Source organism: Amblyraja radiata, chromosome 32 (genome assembly GCF_010909765.2).
Source record: "Amblyraja radiata isolate CabotCenter1 chromosome 32, sAmbRad1.1.pri, whole genome shotgun sequence".
In the NCBI taxonomy this organism is placed as follows: domain Eukaryota; kingdom Metazoa; phylum Chordata; class Chondrichthyes; order Rajiformes; family Rajidae; genus Amblyraja; species Amblyraja radiata.
Genome location: NC_045987.1, coordinates 13,127,787 through 13,153,027, shown reverse-complemented (window position 1 = coordinate 13,153,027; position 25,241 = coordinate 13,127,787). Strand labels below are relative to the sequence as shown.

Below are 25,241 nucleotides of genomic sequence, written 5' to 3'. Positions count from 1 at the left end.
AAATGCTGGGGCAGTAGGAAGTGGAATGAGGGTATGGAGATAACCGGCATTCTTCACAGAATGACTCAGTCTTTAGTAAAGATAATGAGCGGAGGAAGTCAGCATGGGAACTTTTACAAGGAGGCGCACCAAATGGAATTTATGAGGCTGCCTGTAAACGTCTATCAGGGCTTTGTCGTGAATAATGGACCCGGTTTCTATAAAGTAGTGGCGAGATCATGATCCCAGCACAGGAAATACAAAGTAGAGATTTCCATTTATTTTTGTTGATGGATTTGTTGGGCGTCTCTGACAGGTCCAATCATCTCACTGATTGGTGAAGGAGACAGCGAGCGCGTGGAGGAAGTCTGAATCAAGTCGGGTCCACATCTGAACATAGAACAGTGCAGGAACGAGCACCTCAGCCCACAATGTCTGTGTGCAATATGGTGCCAAGTTAAACTAATCTCCTCTGTCTATATGTGTTCCACATCCCTTCATTCCCTGCATACCCACGTGCCTATCTAAAAGCCTCTTAAATGGCACTATTGTTTCTGACCTGTTAAACTAAGAACTGTCTTGCCATTCAGTCCACTGTGGCTCTGTATAACTTTCTCTGTTGCTGCTCCAGATGTTTCTGACATTAATTATCTGAGTTGTTCTTTGCTCTCTTGCAGAGATTTAAAGCCTCTTAAATGCCACTCTCGTGCCTGCCTGCATCACCACCCCAGCAATGCGTTCCAGACACGCGTTCCAGATTCTCAGTGTTAAAAAAAAAACTGCCCCGCACGTCTCCTTTTACCTTTGCCCCTCTCACCCTAAAGCTGTGCCCTCTCGGCTTCAACATCTCCACCTTGAGGAAAAAAAGATTCTGACTGTCTACCCTATCTGTGCCTCTCATCATCTTGCATACTTCTACCAGGTCTCCTCTCAACCTCTGGCATTCTAGAGAAAACAATACAAGTTTGTCTAATTTATGGAATTCCCTGCCACAGAGGGCAATGGAGGCCAAGTCACTGGATGGATTTAAGTGAGAGTTAGATAGAGCTCTAGGGGCTAGTGGAGTCAAGGGATATGGGGAGAAGGCAGGCACGGGTTATTGATAGGGGACGATCAGCCATGATCACAATGAATGGCGGTGCTGGCTCAAAGGGCCGAATGGCCTCCTCCTGCACCTATTTGCTATGTTTCTATAACCTTTCCTTGTAGCTAACACCCTGTACTCCAGACAGCAATCAGGTACACCTCTTCTACATCCTCTCCAAAGAACCAATTAAATTATGTATTTTGGTTGCCGGGCAAAGTTGATGACATTCTTTACCGGAAATGTGTCAGAAATGTGCAGTTGTAGCTGCCAACATTTACATTGTCTTCTGCCGATCTCATTGACCACACAAACCACCGATATTCTGCTGACTTTGGTGCAATGAGTTGTCCTTTGCTTTCTTGCAGAGATTGGCCCGGTTACCATCACCTCAGATCCAAAGATATTCCAGAAGGAGCTCCAAGATCTATATGTGCAGGTAAGCGCAGATCATGCTTTGACCTTTGGACATACAAGAGACCGCAGATGCTGGGATCTTGAGCAAAACATAAAGTGCTGGAGTAACTCAGCGGGACAGGCAGCGTCGAGTGGCGGGAATGGGCAGATGACGTTTTGTGTTGGGCCTCTTCTTCAGAAGCACAGATGCTGCTGCCTGACCTGCTGAGTTCCTCCAGCACTTTGTGCTTTTTTTTAATGCTTTGACCGTAACCTCTTGAACCCTAACCGTACTTGAGTCCAAATGGTCTCAAGGCTAGATTGACTCGGTTCTAAGATCTTCCATTAATTTGGATTGGAACACAAATTTTTCAACACAACACAATAATTAGGATGACATTGTGAAAACTGAATATTAGCATAATATTCTCAATGTCTTGCATCTCACACAATTTGAGAATCCTTTGAAATATTTACAAGCTGTGAAATATTTTGGAATGAAATCAATGTGGTCGAGTAAGGAATGAAATCTTGTTTTTGAGTCAAGCGTCAAGAGAGAGTCAAAAGTGTTTAATTGTCACCTGTTGATAATAGTACAGGTGCACAACCTTTTATCCGGAGTTCCGGAAACCGAAAAACTCCGAAAACCGGCCATTTTTTCCAGGATGTCGTCTGCACACCAAAGCTCGCGTTTGGCGCCAAACTTGACCCGAAACGACCCACGGTCAACCCAGGTCTGTACTACTGTAGCGGCTGCCTCCTCCCCGGAGACCGGGGATACACTTAAACATCTGTAAATCATTGCTTAAATGTTAGTCAGTTAGTTTGGAGGGCTTTTATGTGAAGGGGGGGGGTGAAGGGGGAAACTTTAATTCTTAGTCCCCTACCTGGTCGGAGAGGCGGGGAGCGGTCAATTCCTTACCGGGTCGCCGTACAGTAAGCTCCGCAGCGCTGTGGCCGCCGACTCCCAGCTGGGGCTGCGGGCGTCCGGCCGCGGGCTGCGGGCGTCTGGCCGCGGACGGCGCCGGTTGGAGCTCCGACCCCGGCAACTCTACCCCTGGCTACGCGGCGCTCCAAATCCAGCGCGGCCCACGGCCGGACGCCCGCAGCCCCAGCTCCGCGATTTTGTGTGTCGGCGGCCACAGCACTCCGGAGCTTACCGCACGGCGACCCGGTAAGGCATTACCCGCTCCCCGCTGGTATCCCAGCGCTGTGACGCCGCCGACTCCTAACATTCGCGGAGCTGGGGCTGCGGGCGTCCGGCCGCGGGCGGCGCTGGATTTGGAGCGCCGCGCAGCCAGGGGTAGAGTTGCCGGGGTCGGAGCTCCAACCGGCGCCGCCCGCGGCCGGACGCCCGCAGCCCCCAGCTCCGCGATGTTGGGAGTCGGCGGCCATAACGCTCCGGAGCTTACTGCACGGCGACCCGGTAAGGCATTGCCCGCTCCCCGCCTCTCCGACCAGGTAGGGGACTAAGAATTAAAGTTTCCCCCTTCACCCCCCCCACCACATAAAATCCCTCCAAACTAACTGACTAACATTTATGCAATGATTCCCCGGTCTCCGGGGAGGAGGCAGCCACTCCAGACTTTTCAAGCCGCCAGCGCTACCTACCTAATCTACGCTAAAAATCTTCCATTCGGAAATCCGAAAAATTCCGAAATCCGACAAGTGTCTGGTCCCAAGGCTTTCGGATAAAAGGTTGTGCACCTGTATATGAAATATTGACATGCTGTAGCTTAACAGTCCCATTGATGCAATAGTACATGGATAAATATATAATCATCAATAATTAATAAGTAATACGAGGCAATCATAATAGTGTAAATACGAAGTTGGTAGTGCAACCAAAGACGCAGTTCATAGGAGATCGTAGTTGCTGAGTTCGTAGTTCTGCAGTATCCAAGAGCTTGATGGTTATTGGGAAGAAGCCATTCTTGAACCTAGAGGTCATAGTTTTCAGGCTCCTGTGCCTTTTTCTCGCTATGGTAGTAACAAGATGAGAGCTTGGTGTGAGTTTTTGATGATGCTGGCTGCCTTGTTGAGGCGGCGTTCCCTGTAGATCCTTTCGATAGTGGACCGGTCAGTACCTGTGATAGGCTGGGCAATGTCATCCTCTCTCTGTAGTCTCCTTCTTTCCTGGGCGTTTGAGTTACAGAACCAGGACGTGATGAACTCGGTCAATGTGCTCTCTATTGTGCACCTGCTGAAGTTCGAGTGTATTCGATAGAAGGTGTCAAATTCCAGTGTATTCACCCTCTTACCATCTTCAACCAGTATAAAGTTCCAGATGGATAAAACTTGCCAACAAAACTCTACTAATCAAAAACCGCGCATGTGTGAACTGTAAAAATACATTAAAAAAATATGGAAATTCTGGGATGAGGTCCAAGGATCCTTGAGTTTTGGACACCTACTCCTCAAAAGCATTTCTCCCTTCATTAATTGGATTTTTCCTCAGGTGTCTGGAATGAATGTACTTTTCCAAGTCTGACTCTCGGAGTATTCATATTCCTAAAACATCTGGGATTCTTGCTTTCGCACATTAGAAGTTTATAAAAGGGAGAAATCCTGACAGTCGGCAGCGGCGTCAGTGGGTTTGCAGCTGTTTCCCTTTGTCAGGTCGGCGATCTCACTTTGTCAAAGTGAGAGGTGTTACCTCTGTAGGACGATGGACGCAGTGTTGTCATCAATCAGTCCCAGGCCGGGTGATGCCTGATTAATTTGGGACTGGTTCTCTGCACCATGATCAAATGTCTGACTCCCAGCTGCACAGTGCGGGTCGCAACTGTTAAACCATGACAGCCAGCTTCACTGAGATGGAGGACATCTTGGTGGTCTGGCCCCATGCCCTTCAGGAATGTTGAGGCTGCCCAGATTCATTGTCTGTAACCACCCTTTGTATGCTGCTATCAACCTGTGTTGGTGCTGGACTCAGCTCCCAGGGTGCAAAGGCAGACTCTAAGCAAAACATATCGTTCTGAAGGAACTCAGCAGGTCGGGCAGCATCTGCAAAGGGAATAGACAGATGATGTTTTGGCTCCGGACCCCTATTCAGACAGATTTAACCTTGCTGGCCTCTTTAATGATTGAGGTCCCACTGTTAGGTCTCATCTTCTGTCCATTGGGAAGGACATTCTTGCTATTGAGGGAGTGCAGCGTAGGTTTACAAGGTTAATTCCCAGGATGGCGGGACGGTCATATGCTGAGAGAATGGAGCGGCTGGGCTTGTACACTCTGGAGTTTTGAAGGTTGAGAGGGGATCATATTGAAACATATAAGATTGTTAAGGGTTTGGACACGCTAGAGGCGGGAAACATGTTCCCGATGTTGGGGGAGTCCAGAACCAGGGGCCACAGTTTAAGAATAAGGAGTAAGCCATTTAGAACGGAGACGAGTAAACACTTTTTCTCACAGAGAGTTGTGAGTCTGTGGAATTCTCTGCCTCAGAGGGTGGTGGAGGCCGGTTCTCTGGAAACTTTCAAGAGAGAGCTAGATAGGGTTCTTAAAGATAGCGGAGTCAGGGGATATGGGGAGAAGGCAGGATCGGGGGTACTGATTGGGGATGATCAGCCATGATCAAATTGAATGGCAGTGCTGGCTCAAAGGGCTGAATGGTCTACTCCTGCACCTATTGTCTATTGTCTATTGCCTATCCGTTCTTTCCGGTTGCTGTGCATTCCCCAAATCTGGAATTTCTATGGAGACACAAGATGCTGGAGTCTTGAGCAAACAAAGTGCTGGAAGAAGGCAATGGACAGGCAATGTTTTGGGTCGGGATCTTTCTTCACACTGGATGGAGTAGGGGGAAGAAAGCTGGAATTAAGGTGTGTGGGGGGGGGGGGGGGGGGGGGGGGGGGTGACGTGGTTGGAAACAAAACCTGGCAAGTGGTTGATACAGGTGATGGGGATGATTGGCGGTTGGGTGAAGTAGTTGACACTGATTAGAGGTGAAACTGAGACAAATTCCTGTCAAATAAGGAGAGATGAGGGGGAGTGAGATCTATAGCCTGAGGGAGGGTTCTGGGTGGAACTGGAGTCTTGTTGAAGTTAAGAGTAATCAATGGCTGATCTTGAATGGAGAGTCTTTATGCAGACATCCGCTGCCAATCAAGCATGTTGCACACAGACCACTGTGGCCACTGATGATCAGTGGTTACACAAGGCCTGTTAGCAACTAGTGTCTCAGCGTGTGAGGGCTGCTTCTGTCCATTGGGACGTATCTTAACTCCAAAAGTAATCATAAATTATTGCTAGCTGCCATAGCCTGGGGCAAGGGTGGGGAACCTACGGCCTTAAGGCTGCATGCAGCCTGCGAGGCCATTAAGTGCAGCCTTTTGAATGAATCCAATATTTGTAGAACAAATCCTTTTATTTTTATTATATGTTTTTGTTCGTCTTTTGTCATTTTAATTTTAATCTTAAAATGAACGTATTTAAAATACCAAAGAGTAAAAGAAGATTCAACTAAATAATCCTCCCCGACTGACGGCCACAATTAAAACATTAGTAAGTCATGAGGGCTATTTTAACAAAATAATGTACATTTTGAAGTATATCTGGTTGATGTTTCTTGGATGCGGCCTTATTAGATTACAGCTAACTTGATGCGGCATTCCAGCATGAAAAGGTTCCCCACCCCTGGCCTGGGGTCTGTGGGGAGTTAAGTTGGGTAACCTCCCCCGGATGATTGACCGCAGGAAGCTAAGGCTTTGCCGGCATCCTGGAAGAACCAGAGACCCTCTCCGTATTCCGATGGGAATCCTCTTTTTCCGTACCCTTGATCCCCAACATGATTCCTGTGGAACGCTCAGATTTCCTCCTGTGTGCTAAGATATTTAAAGAGCCCAAATCATTAATTTTTTTAAGTCATAGTCGTACAGCATGGAAACAGTCCCTTTGGCCCAACTTGTCCATGCCAACTTGGATGCCCCATTTAAGCATTTATTACCCAAATCCCTCTGACCTATCCACACACCTATCCAAATGTCTTTTAAATGTTGCAGGAATTGTCTTTATTCCTTGGACCATAAGATATGAGACACGATCTTGCAGAGATGTATCAAATCATGAGGGGAATAGATAGAGTGAATGCAAAGGCTTTTTTCCAGGGTTGGGGAATCCAGAGCTAGAGGGCATAGGTTTAAGGTGAGAGGGGAAAGAGGGAGGGGGGGGGCACTCAAGGGGCAAGCTTTCCACACAAAGCGTGGTGGGTATATGAAACGAGTTGGGGGGTGGGAGGGGGGGGGGGGGGTGCGGGTATATGTAATGAGGTGGGGAGGGGGGGGTGCGGGTATATGTAATGAGGTGGGGAGGGGGGGGCTATATGAAACAAAATGGGGGGTATATGGAATGAGGTGGGGGATATTTGGAACGAGGTGGGGAGTATATGGAACGAGGTACCAGAGGAAATAGTTGAGACAGGTACAATTTCAACATATAAAAGACACTTGATCAGGTGAATGGACAGGAAAGGTTTTGAGATATGGGCCAAATGTGGGCAAATGGGGCTAGTTTAGATGTGGCATCTTGGCCAGCATGGACGAGATGAGCATCTTGGTCGGTATGGACGAGTTGGGCTAAAGGGCCTTATTACTGTGTGACTTTGTGACTTTGATTTGAACCCTGCTCCGTGCTGTGTTCAGTGATTCTGTTGCTGGGGGAGTAACTGGATGTTCGGGGAACGTGTACTGCAGCCTCCCGCTGCCCCGGTGTATGCGACTGAGGGATGGGGATGGGATAGAGCTCCCTGTAATGCCTTGCACATCCTTCGCAACAGGGGCTCACTCACTCATGTGCTGACTAGCAAACTGCAAGAACAAGAAACTCCAACTGTTAAGCAATTACCATTACATTAAATCCTATCCTGTTTCTAAAGGATGAGTCGTACATTTGTTTTAGAAGCCAGAGCAATAACATTACAGGTTGGCTCCCACTGGCTTTTTCCTGTACAGGGAACATTTAAAGTAATTTTGTTATTATACATAGACTCACAACCCCCTTGTCTGCAATAAATTCTCAACATATGGTTGAATCATTACCAAGAGTAGTTGCAGGATTCCACTTTTATTATAATGGGACCACAGGACAGGCAGATTATGTTGGTTGTCCAGTCAGTGGCCAGGAGCTTTGTACCTGGCTATGGTTCAGAGGAAAGGAGAGGGGGAGAATATCCCCTAAAGAAGTGTGTGGGTGAAGAGTCTGCTCCATCCCAGCTGTAATCTAGGGAAGGGAGAGTATGTTTAACATTATTAGTAATATATTTTATTATTGAGTACAAGTAATGGTCGAGCCAGAATCTACTGTAACCACCTGCTGGACCTTGCACCTTGAACTTTCAAGGTAGACACAAAATGCTGGAGTAACTCAACGAGACAGACAGCGTCACTGGAGAGAAGGAATGGGCGATGTTTCGGGTCGAGACCCTTCTTCAGACTGAACTTCCATGTGGTCTTTGGTCCCAGACACTGTCGAAGTGCTCAAGTAGACTTCAAGGGCACATCGGACAGTCACTTACTCCACCCATCCGCCTTTAAGAATAAGGAGTAGAACGGAGATGAGGAAACGCTTTCTCTCACAGAGAGTGGTGAGTCTGTGGAATTCTCTGCCTCAGAGGGCGGTGGAGGTGGGTTCTCTGGATGCTTTCAAGAGAGAGCAAGATAGGGCTCTTAAAGATGGCGGAGTCAGGGAATATGGGGAGAAGGCAGGAACGGGGTACTGATTGGGGATGATCAGCCATGATCACATTGAATGGAGGTGCTGGCTCGAAGGGCCGAATGGCCTACTCCTGCACCTGTCTATTGTCTATTGTCATTCACTTTCCCCTCATCTGTATTCCTTTTAAGCTTCTTTGTAGTTAGATTCAACCACTCAATGAGCTCTATCATCGGATTCACCTTATTATCAAGAGTCAAGTGTGCACTACTTATCAAGAGTTTAATTGTCACATGTACCGGCCATGGAACAATGAAATTCATACTCGCTGCAGCTTTACGGGCCATAATTAATAACCATAATACTAGGTAACAAAGAGTGCAAGACTGAAGTCCATGGTGCAACCAAAGACGTACTCTGCAGATGATCATAGTTACTGAGGTTAGTGTTATGCAGTATTCAAGAGCCTGAATGTTTGCTGAGAAGAAGCTGTTCTTGAACTGAACGTGATGGTTTTCAGTCTCCCTTCTTCCTGATGGTAGCAGCTGGTTCATCCTAGATTACTTTTGGATTTGGTGTAGATGGTCCCTTATTTATGACTGTGTTTTGAATTAACGAAGAAGAGAGGACCAAGACTCTGTTTTTTTGAAAATGAAGGTAATGTTGTAGATTTGACACACGTACTGTTTCATGTGGCTATGGACTTTGAGTGTGAGAATTGGGAGATCATGATGCAGATGTTCAAGTCATTTGTGGGGACACATTTGGAGCACCGTGTGCCGTTCTGTTTGCCCAGCAATAGAAAGGAAGTCAATAAATTGGATAGGATGCAGAAGAGATTCACCACGACGTTGCATGGGCTTGAAGAGCTTGAGTTATATGAGGAAGTTGGATTTGGCTGGGGCTTTTTTTCTTTGGAGTGTAAGAGGCTGTGGGTTGACACTATTGATTGTACACGATCTTGAGGGGCATTGATAAAGTGAACACTAACATTTTTTCCAGCGTATTAGAAACATAGACACATAGAAAATAGGTGCTGGAGTAGGCCATTCGGCCCTTCGAGCCTGCACCGCCATTCATTATGATCATGGCTGATCATCCAAATCAATATCCCATACCTGCCTTCTCTCCATACCCCCTGATCCCTTTAGCCACAAGGGCCACATCTAACTCTCTCTTAAATCTAGCCAATGAACTGGTCTCAACTACCTTCTGTGGCAGAGAATTCCACAGATTCACCACTCTCTGTGTGAAAATGATTTTCTCATCGCGGTCCTAAAATACTTCCCCCTTATCCTTAAACTGTGACCCCTTGTTCTGGACTTCCCCAACATCGGGAACAATCTTCCTGCATCTAGCCTGTCCAACCCCTTAAGAATTTTGTACGTTTCTATAAGATCCCCCCTCAATCTTCTAAATTCTAGCGAGTACAAGCCGAGTCTATCCAGTCTTGGACTTGGACTTGGACTTGGTATTGGACTTGAAAACTAGAGAGCAAAGCTTAAGGTGAGAGAGGAGAGATTTAAGAGGGACTTTTACACTCGAAGGGTAGACTGTAACTGGCATAAGCAGCCAGAGGAACCTATAGAAGCGGATATGATTATGACTTTTAAAAGACATCTGGCCAGGTATATGATTTGGAAGGATTTAGAGGGCTGTGGGCCAAATGAAGGCAAATGGGACCAGCCCAATATGTCAGATTGGTTGGCATGGACAAGAGAGACCAGTGCTGAAGAGCTCTATGGTTCTGGGTGCATCAAGGAGTGTAGATGAAATCATTGACAAATCTAGTGGGAGTGGAGGGAGAATGAAGGTTTGATCAAAGAGGGAGATTCAAAGACTTGAATGAGTGTGGAGGTTAAACAAAGAAAGATGAGCCTTTGATGGTGGAGAAGACAAAGATCATGCACTAACCCCAGGGTCTGCAGAAAGAGTGGATCTGCTACATATAATATTCATGTCACAACCTCTTTACTCAAACATAAGGAATCTATTAGGATCGTTATTACCTCTCAAAAGTTTTTTAAAAAAGCACATTAAACTGAACGTTAAATAAAAATAAAGCATATTTTATCAATTTAAACTCTTCGGCAGCATCATAGGCACATTGTGACACAGTCGAGGCTGCAATGCAATGTTGTGAAGATTTACGATGGGTTATATGTAGAGTTTCCCCTCGTGCCTACTCTCTCCTTGCCCTGATTGAATTTCTGGGAGCAGCGTAAATCTTTAGCATGAGATCACCAGCATCAGCAAGGCCGCAGAATGACCCGCTCAAACACAGGATTATTCTTCACAGCTGAAATAAATCCTACCGACCTCACATCTTGCGGGAGCATTGCTAATGTATATTCCACACTTGCGCACAGATCCACGAGGTGCCAGGTTCAAACTCCAGCTTCTGCTGATCCATTCAGGCTACTGTTATTAGTTGAACAAGCGTGTTTAATTGTACATGTACCAACAATGCAACAATTAATATTTTACTTGCTGCAGCTTAACGGGCCCATTAATGCAAAAACACAAATATATAATAATCAATAAATTAACGACCATGATATAGGCAACCATAATAGTTCAAACCCAAAGTCTGTAGTGCAACCGAACACAGTCCATAGACAATCATAGTTGTTTAAATTTCAAAAATAAATCTTATTCATTATGCAATATATATACCAAAACAAAATTTGTGAAAAACTCTTTGTGTCTATCTTTGCTAAGATAGGCGGTGTTGTGGAATGTTTAAGATTGTTCCTCCTAGATGCCTATGATCCTTTAGTAAAGGCATGTTTGTTATACCTGGTATCAGGTGAATCAGATTTCCCCAACTCTCAGATGTCCCAGAGGTAATTAAGGGCCTGTTTCACTGCGGGGACCTAATTTGCAAGTTTAGAAGAGTTTACGCTCGACTCAAACTTGCATCATGGTCGACACGTGGTCCTAGGAGGTCTATGTAACTCTCCTTCATGCTCGAGAAGTTCCCGCATACTCGAGGCCTCAGTTTGGTCGAGGAGTATGTTTTAGCATGCTGAAAATTGTCCGCGAGTAAAAATTGGTCGGCATGGAAAAAAATCGATATTTTTTTAACTTGTACGGTTAGTCGAAGTAGGTCATAGTAGGTCGGCATGTTATTCGTAGGTAATCAAAGGTAGTCGAACGTAGTCGTAGATAGTGTTGGTATAGTCGAAGGAGATCGAAGGTGTTCGTCTTCACTCTCCACTATTCGGCATCCAATTTTACCATAGCTAGTTGAAGCTAGTCTTCAACACAGTCGAAGGAGATCGTAGGAGGTGTTCTACTTCGGCGATACAACAAGACCATGACATTCTCCTTGACTTTCCTAAACTCTTCTAAACTTGCAAATTAGGTCCCCGCAGTGGGACAGCCCCTTTAGGTTTGCCTACCCAAACAGACCCAATATGGTAAACGTTTAGTTTAGTTTATTGTCACGTGTACCGAGGTACAGTGAAAAGCTTGTGTTGCGTGCTAACCAGTCAGCAGAAAGACAATACATGATTACAATCAATTCATTTACAGTGTATAGATGCATGATAAGGGAATAATGTTTAGTGCAAGATAAAGCTAGCAAAGTCCGGTCAAGGATAGTCCAAAGAACATCAAAGAGGTTGATAGTGGTTCAGCACTGGTTGTGGTAGGATGATTCAGTTGCCTGATAACAGCTGGGTAGAAACTGTCTCTGAATCTGGTGGTGTGCGTTGCCATTTGCCAGTAAGTGTGATTGAGGTTATTGTTCTTGCCTGCAGGGCGGGGGTGACTGCCCTGAGATGAGTCTCAGCGCCATAAAGAGAGCACTGGAGGTGTCGCTCCCCAGTTCCTTCATCTACGTCTTCACTGATGCCAGAGCAAAGGATTACCAGCTGACCAAAGATGTGCTGCAACTCATTCAGCAGAAGCAGTCGCAGGTAAGCAGGCTGGGGGAAGGGTCCCGACCTGAAACCTCACCCATCTTTTTTCTACAGAGAGGTTGCCTGACCCGCTGAGTTACTCCAGCACTTTGGTCTTCGAACTGAAGCTGGGCCAGGGGAGGGGCACTGAACTGACATGGAATTTGCTGCAAATACAATGAGAGATTCTCCTCATTGGCTCTTGTGTCTTGGTGGAAGTTAAGACCCCTGTGGTCATCTTTGTTGTGATGAAGGTGCGATACATATTTATGCTCAATGCACTCGTGTTTGAATAGCTGTAGAATTCTATAGCTTCTTCTGGCATTCTAGATATGGACTACTCCCAGAGTGGAAAAAGTCGCCCCTGAGGTCCCTCTTAAATATCTTCCTTCTCACCTTATACCTGTGCCCTCTAGTTTTTAAATCCTTAAGCCCGGGGGAAAAAACTGAGCATTCACTTTGCCCATGCCTTCATGATCTTGTACAACGCAATAAGATCACCCCCTCAGTCTCCCACGCTCCAAAGAGAAAAGTCACAGATCATCCAATCTCTCCCTGTAACTCAAACCCCCAGGCCCAGGTAACACCCATCCTGGGATATCTCTTCTGCACCCTTTCCAACTTAATGACATCCTTCATTAAGTTGACCAGAACTGTACACAGTAATCCAAATGTGGTCTCATCATCAACAGTGGGATCAGAAGGTCCCAACTTTAATACCCATTTCCCTTCCCAAGTCAAGCCAAGTTTATTTGTCACATACACATACAAGATGTGCAGTGAAATGAAAGTGGCAATGCCTGCGGGATTGTGCAAAAACTCCAGAACAGAATAGAACAGAATCAGTATTTACATGTTAGAAAACCCCCCCGAAAAAAACAGCAATTTTAAAAAGACACAACACAACAGTAAATTAGTCCCTGGTGAGATAAGAGTTTACAGTCCTGATGGCCTGTGGGAAGAAACTCCGTCTCATCCTTTCCGTTTTCACAGCATGACAGCGGAGGCGTTTGCCTGACCGTAGCAGCTGGAACAGTCCGTTGCTGGGATGGTAGGGGCCCATCATTATGTTGGCTCTGGATCTGCACCTCCTGGTGTACAGGTCCTGCAGGGGGGGCGAGTGTAGTTCCCAGAGTGCGTTCAGCCGAGTGAAGGCAAGCATGACAGTGAGGCCAGCATCACACTATGATTCTAACTCACCATCATAATAGTCCGTGTCTGGGGAGAAGATTCCTTGGTGTTTCCTGATTTCCATGGATGTTGCAATTTTGCTTGGAAAATCATAAATAAAAATTTGTTTAAGAAGGAACTGCAAAATGCTGGAAAATCGAAGGTAGACAAAAATGCTGGAGAAACTCAGCGGGTGAGGCAGCATCTATGGAGCGAAGAAAATAGGCAACGTTTTTCGGGTCGAGACCTTTCTTCAGACTCCTTAATAAAAATGTGTATATTTAGCTTTGATTGAATTTGCTTGTCGATGACAAATTTGAAAAGTCCTCGTTTTAATGCCAAATCCTTCTACCGAGCATTGTACAATCTTGCCTAACTTCACTCCAAGTTACAAATGTATTGCTCTCCATAATGTCTGTGAGTTTATAAGCTAACTGATCATGTAAGTAAACTCCACACAGACAAGCATCCAAGGTTGGGATCGAACCCATGTCTCTGCCGTATGTGCCATTGTGCCTCCCTAATTGAGGTAGGATGTGTGGATGGAGAAGGGCATGAGTGGATGATCGTGACTGCTGCTCTTTACCTGTGCAGGTGGTCTTTGTGCTGACTGGAGACTGCGGAGACAGGAGCCACCCGGGATATCGGGCCTATGAAGAGGTGGCCTCAACCAGTTCAGGTCAGATATTCCACCTGGACAAGCAGCAAGTCAACGAGGTGAGTGGATGCAACCTTTTGAATGAACATTCCTCTCCCAGACATATGGCTGCAGGGGACCAGATAAATTCCTTAAATGCTTGGAATGTGCAGTATTGCTCATTGACGGCGTTTGTGCTTGGCTTATCACTGAGTAGAGATACGCAGCAGGTATTTCCCCTCCCTGGAATGAGTAAACAGTCATGACACCTCCATCACTGCTTCGGAGCCGGGCAGGTCAAGGAGAGTGAACTAACTGTGGACTTAATAGTCGGTGTGGCTGCACTGCTCTGTATGTTAACCCTGAGTCTGCAGGGAAGCTGACTGAATGTTTCTGATGAAGCCAGCGTTATCAATAAGCAACTTGTCTAAGCCTGCCTTTCCCATGGCCGTGCTCAGCAGCAGAGGCTGACTCTGTGAAGGAAAAGACCCATGACCATTGTATTTCAGTCCCAAAGGCGCTGGCAGTGTGTTGCTTCCCTCTGGCATCTCATTCAATGGCGAGTCAGCAAGTGGCCTGAAGAGGGGTCCAGACCAAAACATTGCCTGTCCATTCCCTCCACAGATGCTGCCTGACCCGCCGAGATCCTCCAGCACTTCAATGGTGCTTTATTTGTCATGTGTGCAGCTGCACAATGAAGTTCTTTTTGCATATTTACACATGCAGGCACTTTGTGTTTTGAGTCAAAAAGCAGTTTGCTGGTGGGGCAAGGTGGAGCACCAGGTCTGATGCAGTTTGGTCGCAGTTTACCCGAGTGTGTGCATTGTAGCCTGCAATTTGACATGTTACCCTTATTGTTTCTCGCTCTTCCGGAATACTCACTGCCTCCAACCTGCGACTTACTGAGCAGTGCTCACTGCCGGTCCAAAGGATCTGGATTAGCTCATATTGGGCTACTTTGCCCGTTTGTCAAATGAGAATATCCACAATGGAGTGGCATACAGACCACCAAACAGCAGTAGGGAGATTAGTGATCAAACATCAAGCAGGAAATTAGGGAAGCGTGCAGCAAATGTATAGCGGTTATCATGCTTGACTTTAAGATACATATAGATTGGGACAACCAAATTGGTAGCAGCATTGAGGAGGAGGATTTCCTGGAATGTATACGGGATGGGTTTTTAAACAAAATATGTAGAGGAGCCAACTAGAGGGCAGGCCATCCTAGACTGGGTATTGTGTATTGAGGAAGGATGAGTTAGCGATCTCGTTGTGCAAGGCCCCCTGGGTAACAGTGACCTTATTATGGTGGAATTCTGCATTAGGATGGAGAGTGACAGGATTAATTCAGAGACTTGGGTCCTGAACTTGAATGAAGGAACCTTTGAAGGTAAGGGACGGGATTTGGCTAGAATAGACTGGCAAATTATACTTAAAGGGTTGACAGTGGAGATGCAATGGAGAAGATTTAAAGACCGCATGGATGAACTCCAGAAATTGTTCATCCCTGTCTGGTGAAAAAATAAAACTGGGAAGGCGGCTCCACCGTGGCTGACGAGGGAAGTCAAGGATAGTGTTAAAGCCAAGGAAGAGGCAAATAAATTGGCCAGAAGAAGCGGCAAACCAGAGGACTGGGAGAAAATCAGAACTCAACAAAGGACAAAGGGGTTAATTAAGAGGGAGGTGGGGGGGGGGGGGACAAAGAGCATGAAAGAAAGCTTACGGGGAATATAAAAACTGACTGTAGAAGTTTCTATGAGTATGTAAAAAGAAAAAGATTAGTGAAGACGAATGTAGGTCCCTTACAGTCAGAAACAGGTGAATTTATAATTGGAAACAAAGAAATAGAAGCAGAACAGTTAAACGAGTACTTTGGTCTGTCTTCACTAAAGAAGACACAAATAATCTCCCGGAAATACTAGGAGACCAAGGATCTAGTGGGAGGGAGGAACTGAAAGGAATCCACATTAGTCAGAAAATGGTGTTGGGTAAACTGTTGGGACTGAAGGCAGATAAATGCCCAGGGCCTGATGGTCTGCATCCCAGAGTACTCAAGGAGGTGGCCCTAGACATCGTGGATGCATTTTCCAATGTTCTCTCGACTCTGGAGCAGTTCCTGTGGACTGGAGGGTAGCCAATGTAACTGCACTTTTTAAGAAAGGGGGAGAGAAAACAGGGAATTATAGACCAGTTAGCCTTCCATCGGTAGTGGGGAGGACCTTGGAGTCGATTATTAAAGATGTCATAGCAGCGCATTTGGAAAGCAATGACGGGCTCAGTCAAAGTCAGCATGGATTTATGAAGGGGAAATCATGCTTGACTAATCTTATGGAATATTTTGAGGATGAAACAAGTAGAATGAATAAGGGAGAGCCAGTGGATGTGGTGTATCTGGACTTTCAAAAAACCTTTGACAATGTCGCACACAAGAGATTAGTGTGCAAAATTAGAGCACATGGGAGGTATTGGGAGTAGGGTATTGACATGGATGGACCAAGGAAGGAAAATACCTGAAAATAATCGAAAATGAAGAAATTTGGTAGAAAATGCCCCATTAAAATTCAACTGTAGACTGGGAAGGGAACGTGAATAAATTGACGAATGTGTTGGAAGCGTTTGTGCTGTTCTCTGTTTAACAAGTAACCTTGACCACAGTCTGAGAAAGGGCCAGGTTTTCACTTTATGCATTTAACAGCAATAGGTTCAACATCTGGGGAAGATTATCCTTTTAACGAGGGTTTTTTTTCCCCTTCTACTTCTTCGCTGCTTCGCATCGGCAGACTTTCCAGGGATTTAAAATTCATTATGGCAATCTCTGCTGGGATCCAGTGCCATGTGGAAGCTATTTTACATTCCCAACTAATCAATCTACCTTCAGTGGCTTGTTTGGAAGCATCCATGTTCATATGCGAGGGTATAAATTAACAAACATTACTGATCGTTCCAATGGGAATTATTGAGGAGCGTGTTGAAGAAATGTGAGGGTTGTTGAAACTGGTGGTGCCTTTCGTAACTGTTCCAGTTTTCTTCTGCTTTTAGAATTTACAGCAGGCAATGAAAGATACCCAGGACCCCCACCCTACTGTATCTGAGATACGTATCGAATATGTACATTGTATATGTACAATGCTTATTGTACAATGTACACTTGCTTATGCACAATGATACTTGTACTGAAACGTATACATAGAAACATAGAAAATAGTTGCAGGAGTAGGCCATTCGGCCTTTCGAGCCTGCACCGCCATTCAATATGATCATGGCTGATCATCCAACTCAGTATCCTGTACCTGCCTTCTCTCCATACCCCCTGATCCCTTTAGCCACAAGGGCCACATCTAACTCCCTCTTAAATATAGCCAATGAACTGGCCTCAACTACCTTCTGTGGCAGAGAATTCCAGAGATTTGCCACTCTCTGTGTGAAAAATGTTTTCCTCATCTCGGTCCTAAAAGGTTTCCCCCTTATCCTTAAACTGTGACCCCTTGTTCTGGACTTCCCCAACACCGGGAACAATCTTCCTGCATTTAGCCTGTCCAACCCCTGTCCAACAAAAATGAATTTCACTTTACCTCAGTACATGTGATGAACAAAGCATCATACCGTACCATACAGTCTGAAGAAGGTCTCGACATCGAAACGCCACCCATTACTTCTATCCAGAGATGCTGCCTGTCCCGCTGAGTTACTCCAGCATTTTGTGTCTATCTTCCTTGCCATACCATACCGACCCAGCCTGATCCATCAGACTATAATCTATCCTTATGGAATTTGGCCTGATCCTTTCCCTGCCCTCTCTCTCATGTTGAACAACACTCATTATTTGCTTCATTTTTCTACATCTTAGTTCGGTGCGTTCCATTACGACTCGTGACATGAGGCAGGTTTTTCTCAGTCCTTACTTGCCGGAAACAATAGGGAGTGCGCAAAGAATTCATGGATCTTCCTGCTCGCAAAGCATGCTCAGAGTGGACAATCTGGCATCCAGTTATATCCATATTTAAATTCTTATTAACTTATCCCTCGGATTTGATTATGTACAGGGTCTGGTTGCCAGCAAGTTACCGACCAAAGTATTTGAGAGGTGCAAACTGATCTGCATTCATCCAAAAATGGATATGTCTCAATTTGCTCTACATAGCGATGGAAAGTGTTTGTTAATCTCATCGTAGGCCATGTGTGAGGTATTGTTCCTTTATAACTCAACTCCAGAATACCGAGGCTTGTTATGGCAACAATACAAAACATATCCTTGTCTGTTTGACCACAGGGGACCATGAGCAACACTTCCTAATTATTTTGTCTGTATTGTGTATTTTTTGCATAATAGACGGTCCATTGTCCAAATTCTGTCTTGGGCTTGAAGTGAATATTTAACTTCCCTCTGGAGATTCATGGAGTCATTGAGTTGTACAGCGGGGAAACAGGCCCTTTGGCCCACCTTGTCCATGCTGACCAAGTTGCAATATTAGGTTAGTCCCATTTGGCACATATCCCTCAAAACTCTTCATTTCCTTTTCAGCCATGATCACATTGAATGGCGGTGCTGGCTCGAAGGGCCGAATGGCATACTCCCGCACCTATTGTCTATTGTCTATTGTCATATCTCAAACATATTTCATCAAAGTAGTTGTTCTTTTTTAAAATGAGTGTACAAAACCATGAGAGTAATAGATCAGGTAGATGCACAGAGTCTCTTGCCCAGAGTAGGGGAATCGAGAACCAGACGACATAGCTTTAAGGTGAGGGGGAAAAGATTTAATAGGAACCTGAGGGGTAACTTTTGCACACAAAGGGTGGTAGATGTATGAAATAAGCTCTTCGGAGATAGTTGAGGCAGATACTATTGCAACATTTAAGAAACATTTATACAGGTACATGGATTGGACAGGCTTAGAGGGATATGGGCTAAATGCAGGCAGGTGGGACTAGTGTAGATGGGACATGTTGTGGCAAGTTGGGCCGAAGGACCTGTTTCAACGCTGTAAGACTCTACGACACAAATTCACTTTTGAGGATTACCAGCAAGGCCACCATTTGTCGCCCAGCGCTACTTGCCCTTGCTAATCATTGCAGAGGGCATTTCAAAGTCAGCCAGAAGTACTGGGTCTAGAGTCCAGATGGATGGAGCAAGTGAGGTTGGTGGATTTCCTCCCCATCAACACTTTAATGAACCTATAGGGCCTGTCCCACTTGGGCGACCTACTCCACGAGTTCTGGCGAGTTTGCCCTCGACTCATACTCGCAGCATGGTCGACACAAGGTCGTAGGATGTCTTCGTAACTTTCCATCATGCTTGAGAGTGGTCTCCGCGTACTCGAGGCCTCAGCTAAGTTGCGCTGTTTTTTTCAATATGTTAAAAAATGCCAGCGCGTTAAAAAAGGTCGCCATGGAAAATATCAATACTTTTTTTACTCGTAGGTTTAGTCGTAGTAGGTCGGCATGTTAGTCATAGGTAATCAAGGGTAGTCGAAGGTAGTCGTAGATAGTCTTCATCATAGTCGAAGGGAGATCGAAGGAGGTCGTCTTCACTCTCCACTATTCGGTGTCCAATTTTCCCGAAGTTAGTCGAAGCTGGTCTTCAACATAGTCGAAGGAGGTCTTCAACATTTCATTTTTTCAAACTCTTCTAAACTCGCCAATTAGGTCACCCAAGTGGGACAGCCCCTTAATGTCCTTTTTATTTTGAGGCCACCATTACTGAGGCTATTACTTGTGCATTTGTTTCCATTCAGGTTACAAATTGAGAGTCAAAAGTATTTCATTGTCACATGTACCGGCAATGGAACAATGATATTCTTAGTTGCTGCAGCTTAACAAGCCTGTTAATGCAATAACACATAGATAAGTATATTTTAATTAATAATGGTATAAATGAACAACTGTAATACCAGTAACCATATAGTGCAAAACTGAAGAATATGCATTTTTATGAAATTAATTAGTATTCATTAACTGAAGCTTAATTCCACAGTTGTTTGGGCGGGATTTGACTTTGGATCTTTTTCCCTGTCTGAACTCTGGTATGAATTGTAGATTTTCAGTACATATGGTTCTGCCACAGAAGGCTGTGATGGCCAAGTCAATGGATATATTTAAGGCAGAGATAGATAGATTCTTGATTAGTACGGGTGCCAGGGGTTATGGGGAGAAGGCAGGACAATGGGGTTGACGGAGAGGTAGATCAGCCGTGATTGAATGGCAGATGGGCCGAATGGCCTTATTCTGCTCCTATCACTTATGATTGTATGAACTTACAACTGAACGGGAATCGTATAGTGTTATGGCCACAGTTGTTTGGATGTTCGCCCACACGGACCCCAATGCAATATCAAGAATGTTTAATTGTCATTTGTACCGGCAACAGACCAATGGCATTCTTACTTGTTGCAGTTTAATAGGTCCGTAAATGCAATATCTCACAGATAATAATAATAATAATAATACACTTTATTGTCATTGTAAATACATACAACAAAATTTCAGGCGCTCCAACGTATCAGATAAATAATAACGAATAATGAATAACATAAACGGCAAGAAAACGTCAAGTCATAATGTGCAATGTGCAATATTTCACAGTATAGTGTTGTAGCAGTATAAATATGTTGGCTATGGGGGTGTGTGTTCAGTGCAGAGTTCAGAGTGGTGATGGCCTTGGGGTAGAAACTGCTCGTTAATCTTCTGTGTGATTTGATGAACCTGTAACGCTTTCCTGAGGGCAGAAGGTCAAACAAGCGATGTGCGGGATGAGACGAGTCCTTTAGTGTGCCTGATGCCTTCCGCAGGCAGCGAGAGCTATAGATCTCTTCCAGGCAGGTGTGTGTTGGTGATCTTCTGGGCTGTGTTGATGACTCTCTGCAGAGCCTTCTTGTCAGCCGCAGAACTGTTGCCATCCCATACCAGGATGCCATGTGTGAGGATGCTCTCTATGGCGCAACGGTAGAATGACACGAGCAGCTGTTGTGGCAAGTTGACTTTCCTGAGTGATCTTAGGAAACTTTCCTGAGTGAAAGCCGTTGTTGTGTCTTCTTTACCAGGGAGTGCGTGTTAGTTGATCATTATCTATTAGTTATAGATAAATGTATAATAATTAGTAATATAATCAAATAAAGACTGCAATACTAGGTAACCATAGAGTGCAAAACGGAAGCCCATTGTGCAACTAAAGACACAGTGCATTGTTACACTACATAGTTAGTGTGGTACGTGCTCTCAGTGTTCAAGAGCCTAATGGTTGCTGGGAAGAAGCTGTTCGCGAACTGTGTGGTCACAGTTTTAGGATCCTGTGCCTTCATCGAGCTGGTAGTAGTGAGATGAGAGCGTGGCCAGGATGGTGAGGGTCCTTGATGATATTGGGTGCTTTTTTGAGGCAGATTTTCTAGTAGATCCCTCCACATAGAAACATAGAAAATAGGTGCAGGAGTAGGCCATTTGGCCCCTCGAGCCAGCACCACCACTCAAGATGATCATGGCTGATCATCCAAAATCAGTACCCCGTTCCTGCTTTCTCCCATGTCCCCTGATTCCATTAGCCCTAAGAACTATATTTAACTCTCTCTCGAAAAAATCCAGTGAATTGACCTCCACTGCCTTCTGTGGCAGAGAATTCCACAGATCCACAACTCTCTGGGTGAAAAGGTTGTTCCCCTTCTCAGTCCTAAATACCCCTTATCCTTAAACTGTGGCCCCTGGTTCTGGACTCCCCCAACATTGGGAACATTTTTCCTGCATCTAACCTGTCCAGTCCCCTAAGAATTTGATATGTTTCTACAAGATCCTCTCTCATCCTTCTAAATTCCAGTGAATATAAGCCCAGTCGATCCATTCTTTCATTATCTGTCAGTCCCACCATCCCGGCAATTAACCTGGTGAACCTACGCTGCACTCCCTCAATAGCACGAATGTCCTTCCTCAAGTTAGGAGGCCAAATCGATGGGCAGGTTATAACCTGATCAGACTCGCTTCTAAATACTAAATGCAACACCATGTGAATTTGGTCGCGCAATTATAGGAAGGATGTCAACAAAATAGAGAGAGTACAGAGGGGATTTACTAGAATGTTGCCTGGGTTTCAACAACTAAGTTACAGAGATAGGTTGAATAAGTTAGGTCTTTATTCTCTGGAGCGCAGAAGGTTAAGGGGGGACTTGATAGAGGTCTTTAAAATGATGAGAGGGATAGACAGAGTTGACGTGATCAAGTTTTTCCCTTTGAGAATAGGGAAGATTCAAACAAGAGGACATGACATCAGAATTAAGGGACAGAAGTTTAGGGGTAACATGAGGGGGAACTTCTTTACTCAGAGAGTGGTAGTGGTGTGGAATGAGCTTCCAGTGGAAGTGGTGGCGGCAGGTTCGTTGGTATCATTTAAAAATAAATTGGATAGGCATATGGATGAGAAGGGAATGGAGGGTTATGGTATGAGTGCAGGCAGGTGGGACTAAGGGAAAAAAGTTGTTCGGCACGGACTTGTAGGGCCGAGATGGCCTGTTTCCGTGCTGTAATTGTTATATGGTTATATGGTGACTATTCTCAATCACTTCATCACATGTTGAGTCGGGAAATGTTCTTATTTATTTCCAACAAAGGTTTTAGCAGTGCTTTCTGCTACAACAGGGTGTAATTGAAATGACAATCGAAAAGAATTGCAGATGATAGAATTTGGCTAACTTTGAAATTAAAAACAGAAACTGCTGGAAACTCTCAGCAGATCAGGCCGCCTCAGTGGAGAGAGAGAAATAGATTTGAAGTTTCTGGTCTGATCTTCTCATCAGAGTAAACGATTCTGTCACTTCCAGGAAATTTAGCCTTGTCCATCATCCCTCGCTTCGCTCTTTCCATTTAAACATGTTGTGTACGGGGTCAGGATCCAGATGTTTTGTGAATGTGGGGATGCTGTGAGATGCTCATCATATTTTCCAGCAATGTCTTCATTTTGGCTTCTCATTACCTTGCTTGGAACCAGTGCTTTTCTAGTAGACAAAGAAGTGACGGTATGCATATCAATCGAAAATTGAGCCCCATTTACCAACATTGCTTCCATCAATACACACCCCTCTTCTGCTTTGATCTTGTGACCAAGCCATTTCTAATTTAATAACTAAAGAGTATGAAATCAAAACATTATATATCACACAGTTTATCAAAATAACATGTAGTAAATGATTTAGGAGGAATTTCCTTAGCCAGAGGGCTGTGAATTTCTGGAATACATTGCCACAAATGACTGCGAAGGTCAAAATGTTGGGTGTTTTTGAAACGGAGATTGATAGATTCTTGTTTAGAAAGGGTGTCAAAGCTTACAGGGAGAAGACAGGAGAATGAATTTGAGAGGGAAAACTAGACCAGCCACGATTGAATGGGCTGAATGAACAAATTCTGCTCCTATGTCTTGTGGTCTTATAATGACGTTGATTCTTGCAGCCTCTGATATAACAGTTCACACGAGACTTTTGGTTGTCGAGCATCAAACAATTACATCACAGCAGCTTTGTTCAACTAGAAGCTACTTCAATTGTTTAATGTGTAGGAAAGAACTGCAGATGCTGGTTTATAGACACAAAATGCTGGAGTAACTCAGCGGGACAGGCAGCATCTCTGGAGAGAAGGAAAAGGTGACGTTTCAGGTCCTGACTTCGGGTCTGAAGAAGGGTCTCGACCCGAAACGTCACCCATTCCTTCTCTCCAGAAATGCTGCCTGTCCCGCTGAGTTACTCCAGCATTTTGTGTCTACTTTCAATGGTTTAAAGGCCTGACTGCCTATCTTAATGAATTCATTTTTATTTTTTTTAACGCTAGTTAATCTTTATGTGATAAAACTGATCATTTAAAATTGGAGCAAAAAAACTAAAAATCCTAAAAATGTGTAAATCTAGATTATAAATTTTGGAGGTGATGAAGAAGAAGCACAGTTTGGAACCGTGCTGGATACTCAGAAGAATGACTCCCAAATCTCCAGAATCCAATCAGTTTCCTTTTTCTCAAATCATTGGTATATGGTCACACTGATCTGTTCTGTTCTGTATTTATTTATGCCTACTATATTCTGTTGTGCGGAAGCAAAGCAAGAATTTCATTGTCCTATGTGGGACACACAGCAATAAACTCTCTTGAATCTCTTCAATCTTGAACTGAACATCCTGTTGATGATTTCTCTTGGGCCAACACTCTTGGGCTTTACACTCAACTAATACACGAAGTGCTGGAGAAACTCAGCGGGTCAGACAGCATCTATAGAGGGAAATGGGCAGACGACGCTTCGGGTTGGGACCCTCCTTCAAAAGAAGGGTCTCGACCCGAAACGTCACCTATCCATGTTCTCCAGAGATGCTGCCTGACCCTCTCGAGTTAGTCCAGTCCAGCACTTTGTGTCCTTTTGTGTATTAACCAACATCTGCAGTTCCTTGTTTCTTCACTGCTGTCCAATGTAGAATGCACTGAGTTCATCGGAGATGGATCCATTGTTGCCAGTGATACAGCCATAAGCTGGGGCACTGTCCGATTCACCTCTACTCCATGGCTCTGATGCACTACAATGCATCTTGCCCTCCCCTCCCCTCTGCCTATTGTACTTCAGTTTGACGATTGTATTTATGTACGGTATTATCTGGTCTGTTTGGCAGAATGCAAAGTAAAGTTTCTCACTGAGCCTCGCGACAATAATGAACCTCAACCAAAACCTGCAACATTGGACAAGATCGAGACAGGTCTTCACACCCAGTACTGACTGCCTGACTGACCGGACCTCATTCACGTGGCCTTTTCTCACACCAAGCTGTTGAGCGTTGAGGGACAGCTACGTCTGGGGCCTTCACCACCAGCTGGTCTTCATATGGCCGTACGCTGACTTCTCGGCTGCCGTTGATCTGCAGTGTTGAGAGTGCGTTTCTGGCAGCACTGTAGGAAATGATGTCCCTGCTGCTTCTCTCAGCTCATTTCAGGAGTGATAGACTCAGGCCTGGGCCTGGCAGAAGCATCAGAGTGTGAGGTCGGTGCACAGCGGGTTGAGATGCAGGTTACATGGACTGAATCATTCAGCAGCATCTGGGAGAAGGGAATTGGATAAAACTTTAATGGGATAAAGTTTGCAAGGCTTCAGGATAAGATTAGAGGAATAGGTGAATCTGACAGCTTCCAGCAGCATCCAGATTCAGGGACAGTTTCTTCCCAGCTGTTATCTGCCAACTGAACCACCTTACTGCAACTAGCGAGCAGTCCTGAACTACTGTCCACCTCTTTGGTGACCCTCAGACTATCTTTGATCGGACTTTATCTTGCACTAAACGTCATTACTTTATCATGTATCGGTACACTGCGAAAGGGTCGATTGTGATCATGTATTGTCTTTCCGCCAACTGGTTAGCATGCACCAAAAGCTTTTCGCTGTACCTCGGTACACGTGACAATAAACTGAACT

At 45.0% G+C, this 25,241-nt stretch overlaps 1 protein-coding gene across 4 annotated transcripts in view; it reads left to right on the top strand.

The window, feature by feature from the left end:
- hmcn2 (hemicentin 2) overlaps positions 1-25,241 on the top strand; it is a 247,232-nt gene that overhangs the window by 11,470 nt on the left and 210,521 nt on the right. For all 4 annotated transcript variants that reach the window (XM_033049217.1, XM_033049218.1, XM_033049219.1 and 1 more), the window contains exons 2-4: positions 1,432-1,502; positions 11,875-12,033; positions 13,780-13,902. In XM_033049217.1, coding sequence (XP_032905108.1) covers positions 1,432-1,502; positions 11,875-12,033; positions 13,780-13,902 — 353 coding nt within the window. The remainder of the gene's footprint in view (positions 1-1,431; positions 1,503-11,874; positions 12,034-13,779; positions 13,903-25,241) is intronic.